Source organism: Vulpes vulpes, chromosome 10, assembly GCF_048418805.1.
Source record: "Vulpes vulpes isolate BD-2025 chromosome 10, VulVul3, whole genome shotgun sequence".
NCBI lineage: Eukaryota > Metazoa > Chordata > Mammalia > Carnivora > Canidae > Vulpes > Vulpes vulpes.
The window spans coordinates 7,305,658-7,317,284 of record NC_132789.1 but is presented as its reverse complement, the minus strand read 5'-3'; the positions used below and the strand labels follow the sequence as shown (position 1 = coordinate 7,317,284).

Here is an 11,627-nt window from a genome sequence, read left to right as displayed (position 1 = left end):
AGTAATAGATAAGGCAGTTCTCATATACCCTTCTCCCAGCTTCTCCTGAATGGGAATGTCTTACATCACCATTAGGTACATTTATCAGAACTAAGACATTAGGGGGATCCCTGGGTGGCTCAGCAGTTTAGCGCCAGCCTTCAGCCCAGGGTGATCCTGGAGTCCCGGGACCGAGTTCCGCATCTGGCTCCCTGCGTGGAGCCTGCTTCTCCCTCTGCCCGTGTCTCTGTCTCTGTCTCTGTCTCTCTCTCTGTGTGTGTGTCTCTCATGAATAAATAAATAAAATCTTAAAGAAAAAAAAAGAACTAAGACATTATCACAAGTATAGGCTTAATTTGAATCTTCACCCGTTTTTTTCACTGCTATCCTTTATCAGGATCCCCTCCAAGATTACACTCAACACCTGTGTCTCTTTGGTCCCCACGTGGCAGTTTCTCCATATTCCCTTGATTTTCCTGACCCTAACACTTTTGAAGAGTTGTGATCAGGGATTTTGGAGAATGTCCCTCAATTTGGATTTGTCTGGTGCTTTCTCAGGAAGAGGCCGGGCATGGATGTGACAGAAGAGCCTCACAGAGGTGAGGAGCTGCCCTTCCCATCAGGGCCAGTTGACACCCTGTTCACTGGCTGTTTTGTCCTGTGCTTGGTGCTTCAGAAGCAAGTCACAGATCTAGTCTATGATCACTGTCACAGGGAAGGGAGTTCCCCTCCACCTCCTGCAGGGAAAGTATCAAAGAATTTATAGACGTAAATTAAAATTGCCAAATGACTAGTAAATATTTGTGGGAAGATACTTTGACGCTATGCAAATTTCCCGTTTCGTCTCAGTTCACCCATGAATTTTAGCCTTCATCTGTGGATCTTGCCTACAGCAATGAGGACTGATGTGTTGTTCTTTCTTTCTTTTTAAAGATTTTTCTTAAGATTTTATTTATTTATTTGAGAGAGAAATAGAGAGAGCACAGCAGAGGGAGAGGCAGAGGGAGAGGAAGGCTCCCTGCCGAGCAGGAAGCCCAACACAGGACTTGACCCCAGGACCCTGAGATCATGACCTGAGCCGAAATGCTTGAAGCACCGAAGGCAGATGCTTCATCGACTGAGCCCCAGGCACTCCTCAGATTTTATTTTTAAGTTATCTTTATACCCAACCTGGGGCCAAACTTAGAACCCCGACATTGAGTTGCATGCTCTTTTTTTTTTTTTTTTTAGTTGCATGCTCTTTGAGGCATTCTAATGGTGATTTTCTATTTCCCTCATTCCTTCTATGTTTTAATCAGAATTCTGTAAGGAACATTTGTCCCTTGTCCTTCATTTATTTATTTATATCGCTACAAACTAGTGGAGATTTGTTTTACTCTTTTTTTAAACATTTGTTTTTGTTTTTTAAAGATTGTAGGGATCCCTGGGCGGCGCAGCGGTTTGGCGCCTGCCTTTGGCCCAGGGCGCGATCCTGGAGACCTGGGATCGAATCCCACATCGGGCTCCTGGTGCATGGAGCCTGCTTCTCCCTCTGCCTGTGTCTCTGCCTCTCTCTCTCTCTCTCTCTCTGTGACTATCATAAATAAATAAAACTAAAAAAAAAAAAAAAGATTGTATTTATTTGTCCATGAGAGACAAGAGAGAGAGAGGCAGAAACATAAGCAGAGGGAGAAGCAGGCTCCATGCAGGGAGCCTGATGTGGGACTCAATCCTAGGACTCCAGGATTATGCCCTGAGCCAAAGACAGACGCTTAATCGCTGAGCCACCCAGGTATCCCAATTTGTTTTACTCTTGAGAAAGACACATGGTCATCTTTTTTGCCTTATTTCCCAGTTTGGGGGTAATTTTTCTGATAATAGTAAATGTTTTCCAATATAGGACAGTCAAAAAGAATGATAGATGACCACCACAGTGGACATTTTTTGGAAAGTTTGCCCCATATGCTGTCATTGAAGGTTATAGGATGTGGAAGCTTAAGAACCTGTGGGGCTGGAGGAGAAAACCCCACAAGACTAAGACTGAGAATTCAATGGCTCTGAGTCCTAGCCTCATCTCCCCTGCTATGAGAACTGAGGCAAATCATACTGTCTCTTTGGGCCTCAGTTTCCCTCTAAATAAGATGAAGACGAAGGTGTTGGTCAACTTAGAATATCAGTGGTTCCCAGGCTTGAGAGTGCATATCAATCACCTGGAGATTTAGTTAAAAACCAGATCACTGGCTGCACCTCCAAAGTGTCTGATCCAGTAAGTGTGAGGTGGGGGGGGCATGGGTGTGCACATCTAACACATTGCCAGGTGATACTGACGCTGCTGGTCCAGAGATCACGTTCTGAGAACCATTACTCTTTGAGATAATCTCAAAGAACCATGCACAACTTTGGACTCAATGTGTATTCAAATGATAAAATCTTTGGCCTTGGCTCTGAAGAAATCATGGATGCAATGATGGAACAGAACTTTGCAGGAGCAGAGGCACCAGGAATCCAGTGTGGAACCATGCAGAAGACACTTGAGGGATTGCTCTGTACCAGGCATGCCATTCATTAAGTACTCCTAAGACCCAGTCACTGCCCAGAGAGGGACAAAGGCTGGACAGAGTGGTGAAGAGCAAGCTTGAGTCTGAATAACTGTGTGGCCTTGGGCAAATGGCTAAAATGACTCCTTGCCTCCATTTCCCCACCTATAAAAGGAGAACAGTAATGGTACTTATGTCGCCTGGCATAAAGAAAATGCTTGATAAATGGTTGTAGCTGCTGGAATTACTATTATTTGCTACTGAACCTACCCAATGGGGAGAAGTACCAGTGACAGAAATGATCTCAACTTCCACAGCATGTCCCATGTTTCCTCAGCCACAACACCACCTAGTCTGGATTCTCGGCCACTAATTTTAACCCCCTCACAAAATCCAAAACAGATTATGAGAAGAATTCAATATAATTTATTAAATAATTCCCGAGGGCTCCTTCAAGGAGCATTAAACAACTCTCAATACAATAAAACCAATAAATTAACATAGGTGCCTCCTCCTGCCTTCACAGAGGCATGATGAGGATAAGATTTAAGTCTACAGAGGAAAAACATACTAATAAATATCAAGAGTGATAACAATGACATAACCTGAAGTCTTTTCGAAGTTAGTTCACATATTTATACCTCAGTCCTCCCAAGACCAGCCCATCCGGGAATTCATTAAGAGTATTCACTGGAATAATTTACTTGACAACTCACAGCAGAGTTAGCTGTCAGTCATGTTTTCTCAAGGCTTCATATATGTCCACCATTACAAAAGAAATAGGTTCGACCAGATAGCCTTGAATGATCTACTGAGGTCCAGAGGTTAGTGACTTAAACACACTTTCCAGGCACGCCGAGAACTGCTGTAAAATCGTCAAGATGAAGCTTTTACATTCAAAAGTATCTGCAGGCACAGAAATTTCTGTTTCTGGTTCATGTTGAAATTTGAGTTTGTCAAGCTGTTCTATGATTTTATCAATAATGTTCTTATCTGATAATGGTCTGATTGCCCTGAAATAAGGCAAGATGGCTGAGCTGTTGAGGCGTGGTGGTTGGGAATCAGAGGTGAGACACGGCAGCAAGGTACGGTTGGATTCTGGCACCCCTGTCTCTTTCTTCTGCTGTGGAATGAGGAGGAGAAACAGGTGAGCATTTGGTTTGTAGTAACAGCTAGAAGCCCCAACACTAGCGTCTGAAAGCTCCCTCTGTGATGGGCTGGGGGGGCACTTCCCGCTGCCATCTGTGGCACCCATTACAATCCCCCTGGTTGTAATGGGTGCCCCAACCCTGAGAGACTGTGATCATTGCTATTTTCCTTCCCAGAAGAAACTAAAGCTCCGTTGGTTTGTGGAGCTGGCCCAAGATCAGGTGGCAGACCTGAAATTCAAACCCATGTCAGCAGCCATCCCAAAGATTATGCGAATAACCACTGCTTCAGCCTGCCTCCCCTACCCATCTGGCCAAGGCCTTAACAGCCCCCTGGACTCTTCTCTTAGCTGATCAGGGACTCAGAGCTGGGGACTAGGAGAGCATCTGGGTTTCCATCCTGCTTCTTGCTCTCTGTGTTAAAGCCAATGTATCTCAAGCTCATTGAGGGAGTATTTGCATATCTGGAAAGGCCTCCAAGATGGCAGGGAGAGTTTTTCCAAACTCCAGACCATACACTCTCCTGTCCCTCTTCCCAAGGACTAAGAGCTTTTGGGTTCACCTGAAGTTCTAGTAACACCTCACCAGCCTGAACGACCTAGTCATCTTGGCTGGTAACTAGGTGTCTATAAAAACCAAGGCTAAGGTTTCAACGTCAAGGTAGAAGAGAAGGGCAAGGCCAATTTCATGAGGTGTTTCCAGTTTTTGATTTGTTTGTTTAATCAAAACAGTCTAAGATATTCTGTCTTGATCACAACTCTAAGAAAGTGAGAGTATTCACATTTGTTCAGCCTCAAACTTTCCTCCCAATGGAGTCAGGCTCAGAAGAGCCTCGGCTTAGAAGTAGATTGGGTCCTAATTAAACAATTAAGTAGCTTGCAAACAGACACCCAATTTGTTAACTGCCCTTCTCTGCAGTAAGAGAGACTCTCTGTGACCCATGTGAGGATTTTAGTGTCCTGAATTCCTGGAAACCTCACTGACAGCTTAAGTTGACATACGCTGCTCCCTAGCAGGCTCCTAAATGATCAGGCAAGACAGCCCATCTCTAGGGATGTGCTAGAGGCAGGAAAATCCACGTAGTATTACTGTGAACCAAATATGTTAGAGATGAGCAGACCTACTAAAGCAGATCCTATAGTACATTAGAAGTTGAACTTCAGGCTGTCTGGGCTAATCTCTGCCTCCAACTCTCACAAAATGTCCATTGTAGCCTGTCTCGTTGTTTCCCTTCCCTTCCTGGTGTATCCACAGCCCTAGCTTCAGGTCTAAAAAGAGTTGGCTTCTTCTGGGGGCAATGGAAGGCATTTTAAAGAAATGGCTTGGAAAAGAAATCTGTAGAGCACTTACATAGTCTTCCAAAAGTCCCCTCGACAAGGGCTGTAATTCCAAGATGATTTTTCGTACATCACTTGGTGGTAGCTGATGGGTGGGTGCCATATGGGAGGACAGCAAGGTTTCCATAGAGCAGAGCAGGAACAGGGCAAACCTGGATGGTCCTGGAGAAAGAAAATGATACTGTGAGGCAAGTGACCAGACAGACCACCCCTGCCCAGCCCAGCTGTAACCACTGCTGGCTGAACCCCTCCAGCCTTGCCCTCTATCTGATGAGACAAGACCAGGCCCATGAAACAGGCAGCAGGACACGGTAATACCTGTGTGGGAGAGCATGGTGAGGGAGCACACAAAGCCCGTTTCAGCAACAGCTTCTAGAGCCAGACGTGCTCGCCATGGTCTTCAGGAGATATATAAAGGGCCAGCTGAGAGGAAAAAGAATGATCAATGTCCCGCCCATGGCAAAATCATTGCTCAGCTTTTCTCCAGAAAACACTCAAAATTCTGCGGCCAAAGGTTAGGCGAAAGCAGGGCTGGAAGGAAGCGCTGAGGTTACCCTCTAGGTGGGCAGATGCCTGACTCAGTGCAGACACACACAGGAAGATGCACAAATCTTTGCTATTTCTTCTGGGAAAAAGCTTGTTGATCTGAGTAGAAAAAATTCTGAAGCCCAGACTTGACAGGCATAACTCCTCAAGAACAGGAAATTTACAGAAGCTGAGGGCCAGTGCCCCACAGGGAATTTCTGGGGAGGGTCACAGTGAGTGTGTGTAGGTGTCAGGCTGGCATGAGGTTTTCTTTCTTTTTTTTTTTTTTCTAAATATTTTATTTATTCATGAGACACAGAGAGAGAGAAAGAGGGAAAGAAAGAGAGAGAGAGGCAGAGGCCGAAGCAGGCTCCATGCAGGGAGCCTGACGTGGGACTCGATCCCGGATCTCCAGGATCACACCCTGGGCCAAAGGCAGGCGCTAAACCGCTGAGCCACCCAGGGATCCCCTGGCATGAGGTTTTCAAACTGTATTACCTTTGGAAATTTCTAAAGCATGTCCATGCCAGTGTGTGAGGATGGCCCCGATAAACCACTGTGAATGTGGGGAGTCAAAAGCCTTGTCTCCACTCTGTTTGACCTTGAACATCATTGGATTCTCAACTGCTCCTTGGCAATATCAAGGCCTAGAACCAGAATAAGTGTTCCAGAGTTATTTGTTGAAGGCACTTATTCCTATTTTGAATGTCAGCTTTGACCAGGCACTCTTCCGGGGTCTTAGGAATAGTGGCAAAAAAGTTAAACATAGTCCCTCTCCTGACCAAGCTGGTGTTTTAGCAGGCAATGGGCAGACATGAATAAACAAGAAAGTGTCAGGTAATGATAAGAACTATGAAAATAGAACAAGGTGATGAAATAGAGAATGGCGAGTGATATACTTTAGGTCAGGTGATGAGGAATAGTTTCTCTGAGGAGGTGTCTGCTGTAGGAAGATCTGGGGAAAGGGTACTCTAAGTGTAGGGGACACTAGTGCAAAAGTCCTTGGGCAAAAGTGAACTTGGTGTGGTCAAAACCAGGAAACAGGTCATGGCAGCTGGAGCAAAGTGAGGGAAGGGAAGGGTGGTGGGTAATTAGGTGGAAGCCAGGTCACAGAAGACCTTCTGAAGCCATAAAAAACTTGGGTTTTATCCCAAGTTTGACAAGGTACCCCTGGATGACTGCAGGGAGGGGAATATAGGATCTGGTATACTTGAAGCAGTGAAAATGAGAGAGGCTGCTAAGTGGAGAATGGATTGTGTGAATTCAAGATGGAAGCAGAGGACCAGTTGGTAGGTTATGTGACTGTCCAGGTAGAGATGATGGTGGCTTGGACCAGGGTAGAGTGGATGGGGATGGAGTCCACAGAACCAGTTGATGAATTTATGTGGAAGTAAATCCAAGAGAGGAATCAAGGATAACTCCTGGGATTTTTTTTTTTTTAACTCCTGGGATTTTGATGAAGTGAGTGGTTGACATGCAGAGAGGAAAACAAGTCTGGAGAAGGGAAATCAAGAATCTTGTCTAGAATGAGTTAAATTCAAGATGCCCATTGGGCATCTATTCAGTGTCAAGTTAGCTATTGGATAGGAGTCAAGAGCACAGGGACAAGGTCAGACCAGGGCCATCCACAGAAGCCAAGATACACAACGGAAGAGAGAGTTGAGAACCCCCTTCCACCCTTTTAAACCCACGTCCCCCTTCGCCCCTGCTGTCTCCTTCCTCTTCTTATCCAAGCTTCTTGACAGAGTGGTCTACTTGCACTTTTACCTTACTTCCCAAACCTCTGCAATATGGTTTTACCCTAACAATTTATTCAAAATCCTCTAGCAAAGTCATGAATTTTGCCCACATGACTTTCACCCTCTGATGTTTACTCCCATAATTTTATCGCATTACAGGGACTTTGCAGATGTAATTAAGGTTATTAATCAGCTGACCTGAAGATAGGTTGTTTGCCAGATGGGTTCAATGTAATTACATGAACCCTTAGAAACAAAGAGGTAAGCAGAGAGACTCAAAGCATGAGAAAGACTCAGCTGACCATTGCTGGCTTGAAGAAGGAGGCACCAAGTGGAAAGCAGAGAAGAGAATGAATTTGGCCAAGAACCAGTGAGTTGTAGGAGGACCCTGGGCCCCAGCTGAGAACCACAGTCCCAGCTACTACTCTGACTTTAGCCTGCTAACACCCTGAGCAGAGAATCCAGTTACTCCATGACAGACTTCTGACATACAGAAACTGTGGGACAGCAACTTTATTGGTTCAAACTTCTGAGTTTATGGTATTTGCTATGGCAGTGACTGAGAACCTGTATAGTCTCCAGTGGCCTTATGGTGCCAGCCTTACTGGGTTCTTCTCAGTCTTCATTTTACTTGACCCTTCCATGACATTCAGTAATGCCAACCACTTCCTCCTTCTTGAAAACCTCTTTTTCCTCTTATTCTGTGACAATATTATCCTGATACATTTGGGCCCTCTGACAGTACCTCCTCAGATCAAATCATCTTCCTGCCCAGTCCTTTAATGGGTGTGTTTCCACAAGCTCCACCCTTGACTCATGGTCCTCACACTTTAATATCTCTCTCTTTCAAACTCCAGATCTAAATGTCCAACTGTGTCATGGACATTTCTACCTGAATGCCCCACCCTTGACATGTCCAAAGCCAAGGATCTGAACCAGGGTAATAATGATTGTGGAGATGAATAGATGTGAATGCATTGGAGAAATCTGTAGGAGGCAAAATTCATAGGATATGGTGGTTGATTGGATTTGAGGATGGTGGAGAGGGAGGAGTTGAGGACTGCTTCTGGGTTTGTGGTTTGGGTAACTGGACTGATGAGGGTGCTAACAAACAGAGAGGACCACAGGGTTCAGGTGAATGATGAATTCAGTTTTGACATGGTGAGTTAGAAGTGTCATGGAACTCTCAGGTGAAGATGTACAGTGAGCCATTGGACATTTGGATTTGGAGCTCAAGGGAAAGAACTAGAGACATGGGTGCTATGTCTGTCTATTGTACCATCTTTGGGCGCCATCTGCACATTGTGGTTGAGAAAACTGTAAGTCTACAAGAGATAACCAATGAGAGACATGTGAGGTAAGTGTGGAGGCCAGGGGTACACTTCTATTCACAGAACAGGGAGAGGAAGATGACAGTCTAAAATGCTAAGAAGGCATTCTTGAAAGGGAGAGAAATGTACTAGAAAAACATGTCATGGAACAAGATGAAAGTGGTTTTCAAGGAGGATGAGATTAGTACCATTATAAGCCATGGGGAGGTCAAATAAGATAAAGGTTGATGAGAGGCCCTTGGTTTGATAACATGAGGTCACTGGGAACTTTGCCAGAGAGTTTGAATAAGTAGTTGGTGAAGGGAGCTATACTGGGCAGTTTGGGAAGTGGGGTAAAAGTGCACATAGACCACTCTGCCAAGAAGCTTGAATAAGAGGAAAGAAACAGCAGCGGTTAGAAGGGCTTTAGGGGTGGAAGGGGGTTTCCAGCTGTTTATTCTGTTGCACATTAGGTTGTGAAGATCACCCAGGGCTGACCTCATTCCTGGGCTCTTGACTCCTATCCAGCTGTTGACTTGATATGGAGTAGATGCCAATGGCATCTTGAGCTTAACTCATTCTGTACAGGACTCTTGCTTTCCCCTCTCTAGGCTTCTTTTCTCTCATTATATCTCAGTCACCCAGCTGTTTCATCAAAATTCCAGGAGTCATCCTTGATTTGTCTCTTTAATTTGTTTATATCACTCATAGATGTTTTTCCTGTTCTTTAAAAGGACATGTGGCTCTTTTTTTTTTTTTTTTTTTTTTGTCTTAGTTTTTTTTGTCTCCAGTTTTGGAGAATTTTTCTGATAATAGTAAAGGTGTTCTGACATAGAACAATCAAAATCAAAAAGGACAATAGGTGAGTACCACAATGGGTGTTTTTGGAAGGATCACATCAATAAGTTAGACTTCCTCAAAAAATGTTTGGTCTTCTAAAGACACTGTTTAGAGGATGAAAAGTTAAGTGTAGACTGGGAGAAATATATTTGCAAATCACAAATCTGAGAAAATATGTAAAAAACACTCAAATGCCATTTTATTAGAATTAGGCAATAGTTTCTTTAAAATGACACCAAAAGGGGATCCCTGGGTGGCTCAGCTGTTTGGCGCCTGCCTTTGGCCCAGGGCACGATCCTGGAGTCCTGGGATCGAGTCCCGCATCGGGCTCCCGGCATGGAGCCTGCTTCTCCCTCCTCCCATGTCTCTGCCTCTCTCTCTCTCTCTCTCTCTCTCTCTCTCTCTCTCTCGGTCTATCATAAATAAATAAATAAATCTTAAAAAAAAGAAAAATAAAATGACACCGAAAGCACAAGCAACATAAGAAAAAAATAGATAAATTATACTTCATTGAAATTAAAAACTTTTGTGGGTAAAAGGATACTATCAAGAAACTGGAAAGACAACCACAAGAGAAAATACTTTAAATTATATATAAAACAGGGGGCTAATATCCAGAATATATATATATATATACTTTTACAACTCAACAATTAAAAGACCAAAAAAAAATTTAAATGACCAAAGTAAAAAAAAAAAAAAAAAGACCAAAGGACCAAAGTATTCGAATTGACATTTCTCCAAAAATATACAAATGACCAAAAAGCACATGAAAAGATGTTCAATATCATTATGAGTCAGGCATTGGGGAAACGCAAATAAAAATCACAATGAGACACATCACACCAACTAAAGATGGCTATGATTTAAAAAACAGTAAAATAATAGGTGTTAGTGAAGATATAAAAAGTTGGAATCTTCATATGTTACTGATGGGAATTTTCCTCATTCTCACTGATGTGAGGTGGTATCTCATTGTGGTTTTGATTTGTATTTCCCTGATGGCAAGTGATGCAGAGCATTTTCCCATTTTCCCATGTGCTTGTTGGTCATGTGTATGTCTTCTTTGGTGAAATTTCTGTTCATGTCTTTTGCCCATTTCATGATTGGATTGTTTGTTTCTTTGCTATTGAGTTTAATAAGTTCCTTATAGATCTTGGAAACTAGCCCTTTATCTGATAGGTCATTTGCAAATATCTTCTCCCATTCTGTAGGTTGTCTTTAGTTTTGTTGACTGTTTCTTTTTTTTTTTAATTTTTATTTATTTACAATAGTCACACACAGAGAGAGAGAGAGAGAGGCAGAGACACAGGCAGAGGGAGAAGCAGGCTCCATGCACCGGGAGCCTGACGTGGGATTCGATCCCGGGTCTCCAGGATCGCGCCCTGAGCCAAAGGCAGGCGCCAAACCGCTGCGCCACCCAGGGATCCCTTGTTGACTGTTTCTTTTGCTGTGCAGAAGCTTTTTATCTCGATTAAGTCCCAATAGTTCATGTTTGCTTTTGTTTCCTTTGCCTTCATAGCTGTATCTTGCAAGTAGTTGCTGTGGCCAAGTTCAAAAAGGGTGTTGCCTGTGTTCTCTAGGATTTTGATGGAATCTTGTCTCACATTTAGATCTTTCATCCATTTTATCTTTGTGTATAGTGTAAGAGAATGGTCTAGTTTCATTCTTCTGCACGTGACTGTCCAATTTTCCCAGCACAAATGTTGGAGAGGATGTGGAGATAGAGGAACCTTCTTGCACTGTTGGTGGGAATGTGAACTGGTACAGCCACTCTGGAAAACTGTGTGGAAGTTCCTCAAAGAGTTAAAAAATAGAGCTACCCTATGACCCAGGAATTGCACTACTGGGGATATACCCCAAAGATATAGATGCAGTGAAAAACCAAGACACCTGCACCCCAGTGTTTATAGAAGCAATGTCCACAATAGCCAAACTGTGGAAGGAGCCTCAGTGTCCATCGAAAGATGACTGGATAAAGAGGATGTGGTTTATGTATACACTGGGATATTACTCAGCCATTAGAAATGACAAATACCATTTGCTTCAACGTGGATAGAACTAGAAGGTATTACGCTGAGTGAAGTAAGTCAATCAGAGAAAGACAAACATTATATGGTCTCATTCATTCTGGGAATATAAAAAATAGCAAAAGGGATTAAAGGGGAAAGGGGAAAATGAGTGGGAAAAATCAGAGAGGGTGACAGGACATGAGACTCCTAACTCTGGGAAA

General features: G+C 43.6%; 1 protein-coding gene across 1 annotated transcript; it reads right to left on the bottom strand.

Annotated features, from left to right (window-relative positions):
- Positions 1-3,303: 3,303 nt before the first annotated feature.
- On the bottom strand, positions 3,304-5,314 carry IL31 (interleukin 31). The gene is made up of 3 exons (XM_072725256.1): positions 5,299-5,314; positions 4,994-5,142; positions 3,304-3,618 (listed from the first exon to the last, which is right to left on the bottom strand). Exons 1-3 carry the CDS (start codon positions 5,312-5,314, stop codon positions 3,304-3,306), a joined length of 480 nt encoding a protein of 159 aa, XP_072581357.1.
- Positions 5,315-11,627: the final 6,313 nt, after the last annotated feature.